Below are 19,696 nucleotides of genomic sequence, written 5' to 3' on the forward strand. Positions count from 1 at the left end.
CATCTAGCATTCAGTGGTGCTGCTTTTTTATTTATTAATTTATTAGTTATTGGATAAATAACTTTGCACTCTCCTATCTCTTCTGTTTCATTGTGTGTGCCCTGAGGACAACGTGCCTTAAAACACTGTCATTTCCAGTGACTGAATTAATGAATATTCATTTTTGTGTGTGTCTAGGAGGTACTAGAACTTGAACTTGGATCCTCATGTTGTTGCTGGCCTTTTCTGACTTTTTGGTGTTCTACTACTTGAGCCGTACCTCTACTTCTCAAGTTTTAGTGGTTAATTGGAGATGAGAGTCTCACAGACTTTCCTGTTTTAAGCTGGCTTTGAACCTTCATCCTCAGATCTCAGCTTCCCGAGTAACTAGGATTATAGGCAAAAATCATCTTTTCCTGGCTGTTAATTTATATTCCTTCTGATAGGGAAAATATTCTTAATTTTAGTTTGAAACATCTACCTATCTGCCAGCAAACTTTATTAGTTAAGTGTGAGAGATTAGCAAGAACATTTTGATGGTTCTTGTAAATGTGCTACTGTGGCTATTTTGTTCAAATAAGTTCTGAATTCAAATTCAATTTTACTACTGTTTTGGTAATATTGGGATTTGAATTTAGGGTCTGGTACTTGCTGGCAGGCACTCTACCACTTGAGCCACGATTCCAGTCCTTAAATCCTTGTAATTGGACACTTCTATAGTATACCTTAGTAGTGCCTGGTGGAGGCAGGTGATGAGGACCTTCTAGTAAGGCTATGAGAGGCCTTTTCCCACTGGTCCCGGAAGTCACAAGGTTTACTCTCAGTGACCACTCTTCCAAATGAGTGGATGCCATCACAGCAATCAGTAGCCATGAGATCAATTTTTACTTTGTTAGCTAAAGAAACTTAAATGATTGCCCCTTTTTTTCTCTTCCATAGCTTATGTGCCTCCAAGAGATCTTCGCTTTTCTGACGTGACTTCTTCCAGTATCAAAGCAGATTGGTCCCCTGCTGGAGACAATGTGTTTTCCTATCACATCACATACAAAGAAGCCAGCGGGGATGACGAGGCCACTGTAGTAGAGCCGGCCTCGAGTACCAGCGTTGTTCTCAGCAACCTCAAGCCAGAGACCCTGTACTTGGTGAACGTGACCGCCGAGTACGAAGATGGCTTCAGCACACCCCTAACTGGGGAGGAGACCACAGGAGAAGGTAAGATGGCTTCTTACCATGGAGTTTCACAGCTAGTGTTTTATTATGCAACCAAGGCCCACCTGCTTCGTAGTCCATATTACGTCTTACATATCTAGTAACATCTGACATCTTTGTATAGCATACACAGTGGTGTAAATCCTTTTGCTAAAAGAGAAAGAGCAGGAGTGCTAGACTGTGGGAGAGGGAGAGAGAGAGTGAGAGGATACCGCTGGATTCTGATGTCTGGAATCCTAGCTACTCAGGAGGCAGAGATCTGAGGATTGGGGTTCAAAGCAAGTTTGGTCAGGCAAGTTCATGAGACTTTCATCTCCAATAAACTATCCCAAAATTCAGAAATGGAGCTGCTTAAAAAAATCATTTTGCTGACTGTAATTAGTTGTATTTTTACCCTTTTTATATGCTGAGGAATTTTACCTTGATTACAAATATATTGACATTATCTTACTTTAAGCCACCGAGCCCTATTTCCCCCTTCTTTAAACCCTCCCTAAACTATGAACAGCTTCTTAGCAAGCATCTCCCTTACATTTGGCATTCATCTAGCCAGAGATAAATAATTTCTGAAACAGTCCTATAACCATTTTTTAATCTGGATGTAGAGATTAATTGGACCGTATATTTGAGACTGACTTCCTTCTTCCCTTCCTTCCTTCCTTCCTTCCTTCCTTCCTTCCTTCCTTCCTTCCTTCCTTCCTTCCTTTCTCCCTTCCTTCCTTCCTTCCTTTCTCCCTCCCTCCCTCTCTTCCCTTCCTTCCTTCCTTCCTTCCTTCCTTCCTTCCTTCCTTCCTTCCTTCCTTTCTCCCTTCCTTCCTTCCTTCCTTTCTCCCTCCCTCCCTCTCTTCCCTTCCCTTCCCTTTCCTCCTCACCCCTCCCTCTCCCTCCTCTTCTTCTTTTCTCCCCTCCTTCCCCTTCCTTTCCCCTCCCTTCTTCAATGCTGGAGCTTGAACTCAGGCTTAAGTGCTGTCTGTGAGTGTTTTTTGTTTGTTTTCTCACAGACTTTCCTGCTGGGGCTGGACTTAAAAACCACAATCCTCAGCTCTCAGCCTCCTGAGTAGCTAGGATTACAGGTGTGAGCCACTGGAGCCTAACTGTATATACAATATATTTCATCACAATATTTTTTTATAAAAAATAAAATTATGGAGCTGGGAAGGTGGCTCAGTGGTAGAGTGCTTGCTTCCCATGCTTGAGGCCCTGGATTCAATTCCTCAGCACCACATAAGCAGAAAAAATCTAGAAGTGGTGCTGTGACTCAATTGGTAGGGCCCTAGCCTTAAGCTGAAAAGCTAAGGGGCAGCGCCTAGGCCCAGAGTTCAGCCTCCATGACTGACCAAAAAAAAAAATTATGGAAAGAAATACATTAAAATCGCCCTTCCCTCCTGCCCCCCCTTCCCCCTCTCCCCCAGGGAAGAAAGGAGCAAAGGCCACATCGCACATAAGCTTTAGTTTTGGGTCATTTTACCTCTATGATATAATTTGGTAATGTCTTTCCAATTCTATTCTTTGTAGTGAAATCTGAGATTTCAACTGTCTTTGTCAATAAGGACGTTTCTGATTCAAGTCCTTTATTAGGTTACTTCCCCTGTTTGTCAGATGCTGTGCTAAATGTTCTCAATGGATTATCTCATTCAACCATGACGTCATAATAATCATGTTTTAATGATGAGCAATCCAAAACTCAAAATCACATACCTGTTAAGTTTCAGAGCCAGGATTCCAACCCATCAGTCTATCCACCTCATTTATTCGGACTGACTTAGTCTTTTTCTACACACTTGAATCATGGCCACGAGTCTGCCAACTTCCATTTTTTTTTTTTCTTGAGAGATGCATTTTTCCATCCACCTTGGAGTAATGTATTGCTGCACTGAATTGACAAAAAACTTAAAAATTGTAGAGTACACATACAGGCATGTTGTACTCTAGTTTCAACCCAGTTCTTTGAGAACTCAATGATCTTTCCTGAATGAGTCGTTAATGTAGACAACTTGCCCTCTGAACAAGTGGGTGATGGAAACACGGTTACTAAACACAAAGCCGAATGTATTTTTTTTTTTTTTTTGCCAGTCCTGAGGCTTGAACTCTGGGCCTGGGCGCTGTCCCTGAGGCTCTTTAGCTCAAGGCTAGTGCTCTACCACTTGAGCCACAGCTCTGCTTTTGGCTTTTTGTGGTTAATTGGAGGTAAGAGTCTCATGGACCTGCCCGCCAAGGCTGGCTTTGAACTATGATCCTCAGAGCTCAATCTCCTAGCTAGCTAGGACTACAGCAGTGAGCCATCAGCTGACTTCCTCATCAATCTTAATGAAAATTTCATAGTTGACTGTGAATCTGTATGTATTACTCATACTGTAATTTAACTTCAAAATTCACATCTAACTAGAGTTCATTAAATACGCATCACATGCTTCCTGTCCAACTAATATGGTCCAACTAATCTCCACATCCAGATAAAAAACTGGTGAGATGATTGTTTCAGAAGTTAACCTCTGGCTGAATGAATGCCAAATGTAATGGAGATGCTTGCCAAGAAGCTATTCATAGCTTAGTTAAAGAAATGTTATAATTTAGCATCCAAAAGCTAGTTCTTATATTTTTCACATAAAGTCAAGTAAAAATTTCAAATTTATATTCATTTTATTTTTTATTGTCATCAAATAATATGAGGGCTCTAGAAAGGGGTTTCAACTTAACATGTCCATTTATGTGTACAATCTTAGCCAGTCACTCCTTCCATAATTCTTCCCAACACTTGTCCTAACCCCATTCATCTCAGCAAATTTCCTCTTCCATTTTTTATATGAATATTGTGACTGTAGTGCCCTATCATTTCTTGTTCTATTCATCTGCCCTCCCTTTATAAACCTTGATTCTATTCAAGACAAGTTTCAGCCTCCTTATATTCACTTCGTTAAACTATTATTATTTAAAGGGGTTATAGCATAAAGTTTCACTCCTATGTGTACTGTACAGTTAATCAGCTTAATCATACACATATGAATATGGCCTTGCTTGTATTTATGAATTTTCATAGTTATTTGTATTTTTTTATTTCAGTAAAAGGTACACCTCGAAACCTAAAAGTGACAGACGAGACTACAGATAGTTTTAAAATTACCTGGACTCAAGCTCCAGGGAGAGTTTTAAGGTATCGGATTAAATACAGACCAGTTACAGGAGGAGAAAGCAAGGAAGTCACCACCCCAGCCAATCAGAGAAGGAGAACGCTGGACCACTTGACGCCAGACACAAAATACGAAATATCTGTAATTCCTGAGTACTCCTCGGGACCTGGCTCTCCCCTGACCGGAAATGCAGCCACTGAAGAAGGTAGAGGAAATACGCCAATCATAGTAAAGTTACACAAATGTTACACTAAAACTCTCCAGAAAACATGAATCGCAACACACAGGTCTCAGTGTTCTGTGGCTCTTAGTCTATGGTAGATTTAGGTTAAAGCTATCCAATTGTTTTACTTACATATAACATCATTTATTTGTGTCAGTAGAACTTGACAGGATATGGTCCAGAGATATTCTTTTATGAATACAATTATATCAAATATTTTAGTACAAATTAAAGGATGACTAGGGATTACAAAATCAAACTACTTGACAGCATTAGAATCGATTCAATTTTATTTTTTAGGAAGATCTTTTCTGTTTGTTTGTGTTGGTTGTGGGGCTTGAACCCAGGGCCTGAGAGTTGTCCCTGAGCTTTTTTCCCCAAGGATAGTGCTCAACCACTTTGGGTCACAGCTCCACTTCCGGTTTTCTGGTGGTTAATTGGAGATAAGAATTTCACTGACTTTCCTGCCTGGGCTGACTTTGAACCTGGATCCTCAGATTTCAGCCTCCTGAATAGCTAGGATTACAGGCATGAGCCACTGGTGCCTGTCTGGACCATCTTAACTATTAATTTGTAGTTATTTCAATGGAGTGCTTAGGCTTGCAGGACTGATTCTGATAACTTGAAAATCATTAATAAGTATTTAATATGTTATTTCATTAAGAAAGTTACATAATAAATATTTTCATTTTATTCCTTATCTTTTGTGTATGTGGTACTAGGCTTGGAACTCAGGGCTTTGAACTTACTGTGCTGGTTTTCTGTTGCCTGAGCCACACCTTCGACCGTGCTTTTTTGCTGGTTATTTTGGAGATGAAGCCAAGTAAACTTTTCTGTCTTCCTTGGTCTTGAATTACAAGTTCAAGTTCAAGTTCAATCTCCAGTTCTCGGGCTATTGAGACCTAGGGTTATAGCAATAAGCCATTAGCATCTGGCTCAAGGCGTTTTTTAATAGTAATGAAAATGGCCAACACATACTACAATAATGAGCAGTTATGGATTGATTGTCTTTGCATATTATCCCATCAGCCCTCATTTCCAAATAGAGACTGTGAACTTGTTATTATTGTCATCCCCTGTTTATGAGGAAAATTGAGACAAAGGAAATTCAATCACAGCTCTAAGCCATGGACCTAAACAGTTGTGAATCTGGGTTTGTGTGCTTCACTGCTCACCCTCAGATATTCTCAAGGACTGTTTAGTGCAGTGCCTAGCTCTGTAGCTCAGCAACTAGGCCTTTCCTGCGGCAGCCCTCCTCCCCCTCACCTTTCTCCTTCTTCTTCTCTTCCTCCTTCCCTTCCCCCTTCCTCCTTCTCTTCTTGCATTGGGAAGTTAATACTTGAACTTGTCTTTTCCTATCTGAGAATCTAACCTTTTTGTGTTGCACACCATAAAATAACCCAGTTCTTTGTGATTTTAGTTTGCCTGAAGTTAGCCTGGCTGGGGGGTTCTGTGCCAGTGGGGTTCTGTGCCTGGGACCCCCCCAGTGACCACGTGACCCAGCCACAGGGAAATCATACCTACCAGATAGCATGTTGTGAGGATGTGGGGTGCCTCTTACATGTGTGTCCACTCTTGGTCTCACTTAGCTTTTTTCTTTTCTTTTCCCTTCATTTTTTCCTTCCTAGGGGCTGCACCATTTAAAAAAAATTTCCATTTATCTTTTTTTCCCCTTTCAGCATAATTTCTTGATGGTTATGTTTACATGTTTACAGTATGACACTGGTAAATTGTCTTTACCAAGATTTCTAAGGAAAGTTATTTTTCCTCCACTTTTAGAAAAACTTTAGAAAAAGTAGGATACATGGAAGATTTTACTCAAAAGGTTTTCTCGCTTGTGAACATAGAAAGAGAATTGGATGTCTTTTGCTTTGCATCTGCTCGCAGGTAGGGTCTGGTTTAGAGATACTTAAATGTGGCTGGTTAACTCAGGTGTCAGTGGCTCATACTTGTAATCCCAGCTACTCAGGAAGCTGAGTTATCCCAAACAGGAAAGTCCCTGAGAGTCTTATCTCCACTAAAAACTACCAAAAGGCCAGAAGTGGAGCTGTGGCTCAAGTGGGTAGAACAGAAACATTCAAGGACAGTGTTCAGGACCGAAGTTCAAGCCCCAGGACTGGTACCAGAAAAAAAAAATTGTTGGCTAGTTAACAGTTTCAGTTATCATTAAATTAATTAACTATTTCACCTTAAATTAATTAACTAATTCGCCTATGATAAAAACTTGGTAGAATCCAACTCATTTATGTCAAGGAACAAAGTGTTTTCAAAGTCATTTTATTAAATAATCAGTTTTGATGTTGTTTCCTTTCTTTATGAAGTTCGAGGGAATCCGAGAGACCTGAGAGTTTCTGACCCCACCACATCAAGTCTGAAATTATCGTGGAGTGGAGCCCCAGGGAAAGTTAAACAATATTTGGTCACCTATACCCCAGCGGCAGGAGGGGCCACAGAAGAGGCCACGGTGAGGGGCGATACCACAACCACCGTGCTGAGGAGCCTGAAGGAGGGGACACAATACACCTTATCTGTGACGGCCTTGTATGCGTCTGGGGCTGGAGATGCCCTTTATGGAGAAGGGACAACACTTGAAGGTAATGTGCTGTCATGCGTAATGGAAATATTTAAGCTTGTCTGTGATTCTGAAATTAGGAAGCCTAAAATGTGATCCTTTTTCTTACAAGAGATTTATATTGAAAAGTGAATAAGATTGCCTATTATTCAGAGATGTATAATATAAGCTATTGAAAAGAAAAGATGAATTTGAGTAGACTAGCACAGTGGCCCATGCCTATATTGCCAGCTACTAGGGAGACTGAGGTTGGGAGGATCTTTGTTTTGAGGCTAACCTGGACAAAAAGTTGTGAGACTTCATTTCAACCAGTCAAAAGCTGTCACATGGCACATGTCATGCTAGCCTATGTGGGAAATGAAAATAGGAGGATTGTAGACCTGGCTGCCCAGGCAAAAGGCAAGACCCTATTAAAAATAAAAAAAAATCCCCGGAGCACTAAAGGACTGGGGGTCATGGGTCTAGTGGTAGAGAGCCTGCGTAGCAAGAAGAGGCACCAAGTTTAAACCATAACAAAACCAAAAATAAACAAATAAACCAAACCAAAAAATACTTAATTAGGAAGAAGCATCTCGGGGGAGTTGAAAGAACAGGAAGGCTGTAGAAATGGTTTGTGGTGCCTGGATTGCTTTAATGGAGGTCAACACGTGCAACGTTCAGAGAGAAGGATTCTTGTTAAATATCTATGGATGAAGAGAGATTTTGTTGTTGTTCATTTGTTTATTTCAGTACTGGGGCTTGAACTTAGGCCTGGACTGTCCCTTAGCTTGCTCACTCAAGGCTAGTGCTCTACCTTTTGAATCACTTCCAGTTCTTTTGGTGTTCATTGGAGCTAAGAGTCTCATGAAGTTTTCTGCCCAGGTTGGCTATGATAGTCAAATCTCAGCCTCCTGTGTAGCTAGTATATGAGGCGTGAGTCACTGGAACCTGGCTGGATGCAGAGTTTGGTCTCCCAAAGTCATGGGTCTGTTAACCAAGTAGAGGTAGAAGAGACTGGACATATGTTTTCAGGACCAGATAGGAAGTATTTTCTGACTTTTAGGGATGTGTACTTGTCATTTGCTTTGCATAAAAGTAATGCTTGGAAAATAGGAGAGAGCCTTGGAGCCCAAGTTTCTCCTATTTTTCGAAGTGACTTTTTTTTTTTTTGTCGGTCGTGGGGTCGAAGTGACTTTTAAAATTTTGTTCTGCATTATAAGGTCAAAGTTAATGTTATACGTAGTTAAGTCTTAACAGTAGGACTGACCTGTCTTCTTGGTTCTTTAGAGTTAATTGTCAGAAGAGACATGTTCAATGCTAATAGTCAATGAAGTCTCTTCTTGGAAGAGGATTTAAGTACATATATGTACGTGTTTGTATGTGGGAAATACTGATACAAAGAGTCTTGGTTGTGCTGTTTAGCTGTGTGGCCTTGAAATAAACCCTTTGCTCTTGAGCATCAGTCTACCCATCTCTGAAGGATGTCTCCTTCCTCCCAGAGGATGTATAGAAATCAAATAAAAGAATATAGATGGAACTCTTTGGAAACAGAAAAATACTATATGTACATAGAATCATCAAGAAGGAGTAGCTTATTAGCTTCAGTAAGTAGTTCAGAGATACTAATTGCCTATGGAAATTTGCCTGTATGAGACAGAAATGGGCCTTGTCTGTGTACAGACATGATCCAAGTGAGAAAACACATGATCTTTGGATCTGGAGCAAAAAATTGGAGAAGTTTAACCTTTTTTTTTTAACAACCCTGGAATTTGAACTCAGGACCTGGGAGCTATCCCTGAGCTTATTCTATCAAAGATAGCACTTTACCACTTTATAGATCCAAATTCAGCTTTTTTGGTGGTTAATTGGAGATAAGAGTCTCATAGTCTTTCCTGCCTGGGCTGGCTTTAAACTGTGATCCTCAGATCTCAGCCTCCTGAGTAGCTAGGATTACAAGTGTAAGTCATTCTCACCCAGCTATTCTTTTCTTTTTTTTTGGGGTCTGGTTGTGGGGCCTGAACTCTGGGCCTGGGTGCTGTCCCTCAGCTCTTCAGCTCAAGGCTAGCATTCTACTACTTGAGCCACAGCGCTACTTCCGGCTTTTTTTCCTGCTTATGTGGTGCTGAGGAATCGAACCCAAGCCTCATGCATGCAAAGCAAGTGCTCTACTGTTGAACCACCTTCCCTATTCTTTTCTTTTTATGTTTAGAAGAACTTATTTAAAAGTTTTGTATGTTTTCAACATAATTTGTTCATAGGATAGTTTTAAGGCTAAACTGTTGAACTTTTACATTTGTGTAGAGATTAATTATATTTGTATTTCAGCTTAAAATATTTTTATTACCCTTAAGTAGTTATACAAAGGGTTTGACATTCAACAAAGCAGTTTATGAATACATTGCATCTTGATCATTGTCACCTGAGCATTTTACCTTATTGGAAATGTCCTACAAGTAATGTATTAGTATTTGTTTTGTTTGTAACATTTACCTTCTGATATTCACTTGCCGTGTGTGTGTGTGTGTGTGTGTGTGTGTGTGTGTATCTATCTATCTATCTATATATGTATGTATGTATATATATCCTCATGGGCTAGAGGCATTGGTCAAGTAGTAGAACACATGCCTAGAAAGCAGGAGGTCCCTAGTTCAAACTCCAGAACCTCAAAAACTTTCTATATGTCTATCTATCTATCTATCTATCTATCTATCTATCTATCTATCTATCTATCTATCTATCTATCTATCTATCTATCTATCTATCTATAATCTCACATGACAGATTCATAGTTAGCATATTCTTTTGGTCAGTGGTTTTTCTAGCCAGATAAATGATTAAATTATTTATATGTTTATGGCTCTATACAAATGGTATGGAAAAGTCTCCTACCTTGTATGCATGTGTGAATATATATATGTATTCACTTATATATGTATACTTATATATGTATACTTATATATGTATATATAAGTATGTATGCATGCTTGATTTGCATGCGTAAGAGAGATACACAATAGGTAAATTAAAAATTTAAGACTACAATTTTTTATTTCTTCAGAAGGAAGAAAGCTAAATGGTCAGGCAGTTTGCTTAAAAAAATAGTTAGTTTGAAACTAAATTGTCATCTTACACTTTCTACAGCGAAGATTACCAAGAAATGCTGCCAGCCTATGGTTTTATTAACATATTTATCCCATTGCGTTATGGGTGGTAAACTTGACAAATATGGGAAAGCATAGTTGTGACTAAATTAAAATAATAGATTTCTGCCCCTGGTTATCCCATTTCATTTTATTATATTAGCCGGCCAAATTCGCATACCGTATACAGGAGTAGGATATGATTGTAAACGCAGGGAGTGGAAAGCCGGGAGACAGCGCCAGGCAACTGCTCTTGAGGGCTGCTGGTTTTCTAATCTGTTCTCCTCGCGGCAGAGGAGGTGGTAAGAGCAGACCTTAAAGGAATGTTTCTTCTATCCAGAGGCAGGGAGTCAACCTGCAGATCCCGCAGGCTGACAATTTTATATATTACCTAAAGAGTATCAGGGTGTTCAATTCAAGGAGCAAACATTTTTTTCTTTCTTTCCTTTTTTTTTCCCCTCAATACTTAGCATGGTCCACATTTATCCTTAACTTGTATTTGTTTCCTAGTGCTTTTTTTTTTCTTTGAAATGCAGCCGGTGATCAGAAAATTCCCCAGTCTCTGGAAGAGAGATTTATTAGCGCTGGCACAGAGGAGAAGCTCATGGCTGGCTGTTGCCTGTATGCAGCAGAATCACAAAGACAGAGTTTATTACTATTTCAGACTCAAACTTCAGTGGAATCTCAGCTCACACTATTAGTTTGATTACATTGTTGTTGTTTTTTAACCCCCAGTATTGTTTTTAAAGTAGACAGACTCAAAGTGATTAGCAAAACCTACGACCCCTGTGAATGTCATTTGCCCCCCCCCTCCCCTTAAGACATACAGGAAAACCAGTTTTTGCAGACTTCTAAATGATAATGCTCATTTCCATTTGGAGATGAATCACAAATGAATGAAATAATAGTTTGAGAACAATATGGTTCTTTCTAAAATTTTTTTTGAAGTATTGTTTCTGGGCTATGGAAAGTATGACTTTTCAGAATTTCCTTTGTTCCAGTTGCCATAGCAACCTGCCATTGTCCCAGCCATGAATGACTTTCTACACATCCCATCAAGCTAATGCAATTGACATTTTGCTCCAGTGAAGTTTTTAGCATATCACAGGAATTCTGCATTACATTGGGTGACATGGGGTTTCTCCAAGATGGGCAGAACAAGGCCGCTATGTCTTCGGAGCCTTGATGCTGTCTCTTAATTTGAAAATTCATGCACTCTGGATAGAAAACTCTTGAGTTGCCTGGAAACGTTAGTGTCTCTGTTGACCAGTAATTCATAGTTCCTTGCTCTGTGAGTTAATTGTTCAATCAAAGAAGAGTCAAAAATCAAATTGAAGGGTAATAATTATGGAAGACTTCTTAATTTTTTTTGTGTGTGTGTGCAGGATCCAAAGTTGAGCTGTAATTTAATTATGAAGGGGCTGTTAAGAGTTTCATGACTACTTAAAGTAATTGAATTAACTTATCAGTGGTGAACTTTGTCCTTTGCAAGCATAGCTCTATTCATTGGTTGGAAATTGAGTAGATTTCCACAGAAGCAGGTCTTCTGTTGTCTACTGGAGAAAGTTGGATGATTTTGAGGCTGAGCTCTTACGGAAAAGACAAATTGACTTAGGAGAGAGTTTACATTACATTTTCAATTTAACTTCTATTTTTGAAAGTGGTATGTGAAAGTCAGTGAAAGCTGGCTGGAACAATCCATAAGATGAAATTCAGTTTCATTTCACGATGATTAATTTTTCAGTTATCATCCTTGGCTAATTTGTATTATAATGATATTTGAATTGGACGGCCATTTGCTTTTCAGAGGGCAAATGGAAAAGGGCTAAGGAAACATAGGAAAGTTACTTAAATGAGGCGTTATTAGTTCTTTGGCCTAGGATGTGGAAAAAAAGGGGGATATAAATCAACCTCTTGCGGATGTTCAGATTATGAGAAACACACCTGGCTGAATGAATCCCAAGGCAGCAGGAGAGATACATGCAAGGAGTCACGAGGAAACATGGTCTTGCCTACATCATATCTGATGTATGGACAGAAACTCAAGACTACAAGCCTGGATAGCATTCTGTCTCTTTAACTGGATGACAGACACACGTTGCTATGTGTTGTTCTTTGTCTTTGTACTGGTGTCGTATTAGGATGAAATAGAGTATAGAGGAAAGCTTAGGACTAAAAAGCTTTGACTAAAAATGATACATATTGTTGTCATACAACATTACTTATTTGAAACAAATGCCAGAAATTCTATTACCCAGGGTAAATGATTACATTAATATTACTAATATACAAAGTGCAGACATGTCCAGCAGTCAAGAAGTATGAGATTAAATATTGAGAAAAGATGTCATTTAAAACATCTGAACAAACAAACGTTTGAAAAATTAGGGAGGGAAGGAGGGAGAGGATACTCTAGACTCAGAGCAAGAATGTCACAAAGGGCACACTAGCCTGGGTTGGTTCACTGGTATAGTTTATTTATTTATTTATTTTTTTGGTAGAGGTCCTAGGGCTTGAATTCAGGGCTTGGATGCTGTCCTTGAGCTTTTCTTACTTAAGGCTAGCACTCTACCAGTTGTGCCACAATTCCACTCTGCCTTTTTTCTTTTTTTTTTTTTTTTGGAGTTACTTGGAGATTAACTACCAAATAGACTTTCCTGCCTGGGCTGGCTTTGAACTGTGATCCTCAAATCTCAGACTCTTGAGTAGCTGGTATTACAGGTGTGAACTGTAGGCTCCCAGCTCACTGCCATAGTTTTATGCCTCAACTTTGAAGAACAGTAATGTTTGGATAGAAGCCAGGCATGGGACTTTGACCACTTTTCCTTCTATATTCTAAGAGAAATGATGCTTGTCCAGATCCAGCCTGGTCAAACCAAACTAAAAGAAGGCAAATCATCTCCACTGTAAATACTGGGGCTGTCTGGCATTCTTGAGGTTGAGGACAACAATGATAATGTGGTAAAACAAGCAAATGCCTGGCTTGGACCAAACCTTATTCATCTGAAAATGTAATCAATTATTCAATAACAAGAATATGCTCAGAGACATTTCCTTTCTAGACACAATACAGGGGAGAAGAAGGGGAGAACTGGCTAGGTGTTATGTAGGATGTTATGAGGAGCTTGACTTGACTTTGCAGTCAGCCTTGAGATTTTTTATTTTAGTTTTGTCTGTCCCAGAGCTTGAACTCAGGGCCTGCATGTTGTCCCTGAGCCTCTTTGTGCTCAAGGCTAGTGCTCTACCATTTAAGCCATATTGCCACTTTGGCTAAAAATTTTCCGAGTAGTTTATGGGAGATAAGAGTCTCACAGACTTCTGCTCGGACTGGCTTTGAACTGTGATCCTCAGATCTCAACCTCCTGGGTAACTAGTATTACAGACATGAGCCACCAGAGCTGGACTTAGCCTTGAGATCTTACCACACCTTCAGGGTGATTTGTTGTGTGTGATAATGTAGCCACATTGTAGAGGAGCCATTGAGCAGTGCCACACAACATCAGCACAACAAACGTTTTGATCTATTTGGGTCTCTTCATTATTTTTTTGTTTAGGTAATTGGAATTGAATTTGGGGCCTTGTAGCAAGTGTTCCATCACTTGAACATCCAAGAATTAAGGTTTTAGTTTGCTTTGTCAGCTAGAGACTCTCACTTGTGCCAGAACTGGCCTTCAGACAGGATTCCCTGACTTTTATTTCCCCAAGTAGATGGGATTATAGGCATGTACCACCATGCCTGGCAACCTATCCACTTTGATGGAGTCCTGTTTCTAGATAAAAGCAAGTGGGAGGTTTTTTCCTTCTCATCCTGACCAAACTTACTTTCCAAATAAGTGTCTTACTAGGGCTTCAGGGGAGAGGAGCAAAAAGAATTAAGGGGTGGGGGAGCCAAGGAAAAGAATGAGGAACTGCAGAGGAATTATGTACATGTAAAGTTTTTAGAAAGCCTAACATCAGTTAGACTGACCCAACTGATTTTTTAGGCAGGACTGTTTTTGGCTTTCCAGGCAATTCTCTGTGTCTGGTCAGGTCTGATACAGTTTTCTGCTGCCTAGGAAGTGGCGTGGCTAGCTCCTGGCCTGCTTCAGCTGGTTGTATACCTGGCCTCAGCCCAGCCACCTGCTCAGCCACCTGCTGGGTGTGTCACACAATGTGTCAGAGTTGCTTCATTTTTTGGTAATCTAATGTTTGGCTAAAGCAGGATCTTATTTTTAAAAACTTCAGGGGCTGGCCAGGTGCTGGTAGCTCATGCCTGTAATCCAAGCTGCCTAGGAGGCAGAGATCTAAGGATGGTGGTTTGAAGACAGCCAGGAAAGAAAAGTCCCTGAGATTCTTATCTCCAATAAACCAACCAAAAGTTGGAAGTGGAACTGTTGCTCAAGTGGTAGAGCCCCAGCCTTGAACAGAAAAAGAGAGTGCTTTGTCCTTGAGTTCAATCCCCAGGACTGGCACACAGACATAAAATAATTACACTAGTATTTTGTTTTAGATTTATAGCTCTTCTTAAAATAGTTGGTTAAAATCCATGGGGACCCATGCATGTCTGGTGAGCTGGTATCTTTTTGTGTTAAGCTCAGAAATGTCTTTGTGGATGCATTTTTTTCTTCAACCACAATTCTCTTCCGGTTATTTTTCTCCTAGTGAAATCATTAGCTTGTGTTTGTGAGATTGATGTCTGTTGTCATGGGGATAAACAATGTTACTAATTCAGTTTTGCATGAAGTAAAGAGAAAAAGAAGGAGAAGTACAACTTTCAGGGAAAGTAGAAGCTGGAATGACTGCCAATTCCCTGACGTTAATTTGGAAGACAGTTCCCACCTTCTAGCGAATGATGTCTCATATGGTTTTGGAATGTCATTTTTCAGTGTTTAGTTCATTTCAATTCTGTGTCACTTGCAAAGTAGAGTTCTTCCACATAAGCCCTTTCTGATGAAGGTTTAGAATATGCAGAAGAAGGGCACATATGGAAACATACTGATCCAGCAAAGGGAAATAGTTACTGCCCTTTGACAATTTAGAGATTAGTGGCTGGATATCCATGATCACAATGAATAAAAATACAAAGAAAATCCCATTAATCAAAACAAACCAAAGAAAAGAAGCAACTTGGAATTTCACTTTTATAGTCTTACAAGTAAAACAACAAAAATCATGTAAGTAGCAAATACAGCTTTAAAGAAGACTTTCAGATGAGAATTAGCTTTCCTTTGGGGAAGGAAAGTCAATATGTTCTTGGTTGTAATAAAATCTGTTATTTCCTCCCAGAGATGAGATGTCCTGTCAGCATTTAGAGTTATTTATAATGGAGTTAGAATTTTCCATTTGGACTTAGGGTCTGGTAGACTGTCCAGCTCCTATTTAAATTATTTATTTTTCTCCCTAAATTCGACCATACACAATAGGGTTTTGTGTACTAATCTTCCTTTCAGTAATTTCTGTCTTTACATTGTACTGAAATGTGATCGTCTAATTATGAGTTGTGTTAAGACACTCATTTTCACTCTCAAAGTAAAAATAATAGTTGTCAAGACACTTGTAAGAGAGTTGTGCATCATTTGCATGAATGTACAACATTGTTGGCAAGATGCATGCTGAGAGTGGACAGTTTTGTACTTATGTCACACTATGGCATACAGCCTTGTCAAAGTAGCCAATTTAAAGTGACCTGTATATTTATCTTGCACTTAAAATATGGAAAGTGAGCATTTTATTGGAAGACATCTGTGACTCCTATTAGCTTGAGGTTTCCATATTTTTCCATTTGGGTTGCAATTTTGTTTTTTTCTTGAATGAAAAGCCAAAATTTAGTAACAGACGTTTTTGATCAGCTAGAACAAGTGGTGTGTTTTATTTTGATGACTAATCAATTTTAAGTTTTCCAGAAGAAATGGTAGTTTTTAGTTTCATTAGAGTCAAGCTGTATTGAAAGGTTGCCCTTCTAGTTTTTTCTTTCCTTTTCTTTCTTTCTTTCTTTTTTTTTTTAATGGCGCTACTGGGGCTTGAACTCAGGGCCTGGATGCTGTCTCTGAGTTTTTGTTCAGTCAAGGATGGTACTCTACCACTTGAGCCCCAGTTCTACTTCTGGGTTTTTGATGCTTGATTGGAGAGAAGATTCTCATAGACTTTCTTGCCAGGGTTGGCTTTGAACCTCGATCCTCAGATCTCAGCTCCTTGAGTAATTAGGATTATAGGCATGAGCCTCTGGTGCCTGATTCCTTCTACTTTTTAGTTTTTCTAACCATACAATAAAAGTTTCTTCTGAGAATGATTGTTGGAAATCAAGTTTGCAAATGATAAGGGTTCATTGTGGTTATAGAAAATCACATATTGAAAATGGACTGCTTTAAATGATTATTTTAAAAGAATTTTCTTCTAGTTGTAAGGTTGTACAAAGGGGTTTCATTCAACATACCAGTTTATGAGTACAACGCATCTTGATCGATATCACCCCTCCATCATTCTCCACTCTCCATCTGTTATAACCCTACCTATTCCCTCAAATTACCTGGAACTTATTTATATCAGACCAGCGATGAGGAGATCTGGTAAAGACATAGACCTTTGTAAGCCATTAGTTATGTCATAAAGCAAATTGAAGCAGGATAAAAATTTGGGGAGTTAGGCATATTTTTCTCTTTGGAAAAACTTTTAAGTCTATTTCTTTAACTTTGGCTATCAATCTTAGCCTGGAGACCTTACTCCCTGGGTGTATGGGAGCCTGAAGGATAAATAGGAATAGAATATAATTCTCAAGTTTAGTCCATCAGCTTGTTCTGTTGGAAGAACAGGACAAAAGAGCTCAGAAAGAATGAGTAAGGAGGGGGTGAAGAATGCAGATATAATAGTGAATGCATGTCCTGTGAAACTAGAGAAATTGAGGGGAAGGAGGAGCATGGGGAAAGGGCTGATGGCCATCGAGATGCACTTTACTCATAAACAGGTACGCTGAATGATAACCCCCTTGGTAACTGCTTAAAGATTAAAAAAAGAATGGGTCAATGTAGACCAGTTGAGTTAGAATACATATTTAGGCATTAAAAAAAGGATGTGCCTCTCATTTCTACCCTAGAACGTGGTTCACCTCAAGATTTAGTGACCAAGGACATCACGGACACCTCCATCGGGGCCTACTGGACGTCTGCTCCTGGGATGGTTCGGGGGTACCGGGTCTCCTGGAAATCTCTGTATGACGATGTGGAGACTGGAGAGAAGATTCTGCCCGGGGATGCCATCCACACCATGATAGAGAACCTGCAGCCAGAGACCAAATACAGAATTTCTGTGTTTGCAACGTACAACAGTGGAGAAGGAGACCCGTTGACGGGAGATGCCACCACCGAATGTGGGTACCAGCCCAAGTGTGTGTGTGTGTGTGTGTGTGTGTGTGTGTGTGTGTCCGTGCTTCTCTCCCATGTGCCTCTTCAGATGAGAAATGAGGCTGCACCATTACCAGCGATCTTTAAAGAACATGATTTAAGCTCGGATATTACTATTGAAAAAAAAAGTCACACTTTAAAGGATTGTATCTGCCTGTATGTATCTTCCTTTTACCTTTTTTAGTCTTTTTAAAAGATGGATACCCAATTAATGAAAAGGTCAGCTGTCATAGATAAAGAGAATTTAAGGCATCTTTACGGATGGATGATCTTGGTCAAGTGATTTAACCTTCTTTGGGTCTTAGTTTCCCAAACTGTAGAATCAAAGCCATGAAGCTCTTCTCTTAGAGCTGTCTTGAGGATTAATTGAAACAATGCTGAAATCACCCAGTACAATGTCTGTCACTTACATCAATGAAAGATGAGTGGCTATTGAGTTTATGATTTTCCTTCAACAAGAGTAATCCTAGATTCTTTACTTTCTATTTTACTTGCTAAGAGTGAGTCACAAGCTCATTCAGTTTGCTGGTGGCACAGATTTACTGCTCTCTCATCACTCTTCTTTCTTAGGAATACTTGTGAATGATCTGTCATCATGTATATTGCCTGGCTTGGGAAAGAGGTGTCCAGATTTTTCTCTCCTCCCTTTCCCTCTCCTTCACCTTTTTACTCCCTCCCTCCCTCTTTCTCCTTCCCTCCATTCCTTTCCCCTTTCTTCCCCCTCCTTTCTACTTTCCCCTCTGTCCTTCCCTATCTTTCTTTTATTTGTTCTTTTTGTCTTTTCTTTCTCTGTTTTAAGATTTTGTCATTTGAGTGATCATAATATGTCAATGTAATTTCAATAATCATAGCACTATCTTTTACCATCAAATCATCTTGGTGGGTAATGTGGGCAATGTAGGAGGCTGTGTATATGTGGGAGGCAGGAAGCAATACCTGAGAAATTTCTGTATTTATTGCTTAATTTTGTGACCAACCCCAAACTCTTCTAAAGTAGTCAAGCCTATGCATTTTATTCATAAAATGCTTTATTAAATGGCAACTCATTGTTACAACTGCTTGAAGATCAAAAAGAAACCAAACCAAGCCAAACTAAACTAAACTAAAGTAGTTGGGCACCCATGGCTCATGCCTGTAATCCTAGCTATGTAAGAGGCTAAGATCTGAGGATTGTGGTTCCAAGCCAGCCCCGGCAGAAACGTCCCTAAAATTCTTATCTCCAATTAACCACTGGAAAGACAGAAGTGGAGCTGTCGCTCAAGTGGCAGACTGCTAGCTTTGAGCCAAAAAGTTCAGGGACTGTGTGCAGGCCCTGATTTTAAGTCCCAGTAGTGGCACAAAAACAAAACCTTTTAAAATCTTTTGGTCTGAGTTGTCTGACCAATTGATCTTTTTATCACTGGTAAGCACAATTGGGATACATCTATAAGTTTAAATTTGTCTAAATGGACCATCATTCAAAAAGAATCATATTCCTTACCAGAAATACAAATATGTCAAAAGGACTGTTTCTCAGATTGCCATATAATTGGTTAATAGTAAATGAAATCTCGTGTCTGGAATATATTGGCTAGTTATGTGAAAGAACTTGGCAGAAATAAATTTCTGGTGGAAATGTATTTGTTGTACAAAATTCATATTGTAAGCTAGGGCAAGTATAGGCCCTATATTGCTCTGCTTATTTATAGAAATAGAACTAAAATTTGTATGGATGAAAGATTATAAAAGTATGTGTAGATGATATGCTTAAAAAGTTTTTCCATTTCCAAAATTTCCAAAATTGTCAGAGACCAAATCTCTACAAGGGATGTATTTTAGCTGAAAGTAGGTCTGTTGCAGAAACTATAAATAAACTCCAGTGTCTCAGAAGATGGGGCTCTAAGAACTTTTTAGTATTTCTTGGCTCCCTGATTGGCTTAAAGGTTAGTTAGAGGCAAAAAAGCCTCTTGTGAACTAGAAGTAGACTTGGAAGGAATGAGATGCCCATTTTTTTTAGACTTTATTGCTCATATGTCTAAATAAATAAGCAAGAACACAGGAACTTTGCTTTGTTCTACTTTCATTTGTTTGGGCTTCTCTTTGCTCTCTTT

The 19,696-nt window shown here is 39.4% G+C and overlaps 1 protein-coding gene across 1 annotated transcript in view; it reads left to right on the forward strand.

The window, feature by feature from the left end:
* Col12a1 (collagen, type XII, alpha 1) overlaps positions 1 to 19,696 on the forward strand; it is a 127,933-nt gene that overhangs the window by 18,864 nt on the left and 89,373 nt on the right. Inside the window, exons 10-13 of the mRNA XM_013034114.1 lie at positions 919 to 1,191; positions 4,249 to 4,521; positions 6,861 to 7,133; positions 17,300 to 17,572. Coding sequence (XP_012889568.1) covers positions 919 to 1,191; positions 4,249 to 4,521; positions 6,861 to 7,133; positions 17,300 to 17,572 — 1,092 coding nt within the window. The remainder of the gene's footprint in view (positions 1 to 918; positions 1,192 to 4,248; positions 4,522 to 6,860; positions 7,134 to 17,299; positions 17,573 to 19,696) is intronic.

Source organism: Dipodomys ordii, unplaced genomic scaffold, assembly GCF_000151885.1.
Source record: "Dipodomys ordii isolate 6190 unplaced genomic scaffold, Dord_2.0 Scaffold182, whole genome shotgun sequence".
In the NCBI taxonomy this organism is placed as follows: Eukaryota; Metazoa; Chordata; class Mammalia; order Rodentia; family Heteromyidae; genus Dipodomys; species Dipodomys ordii.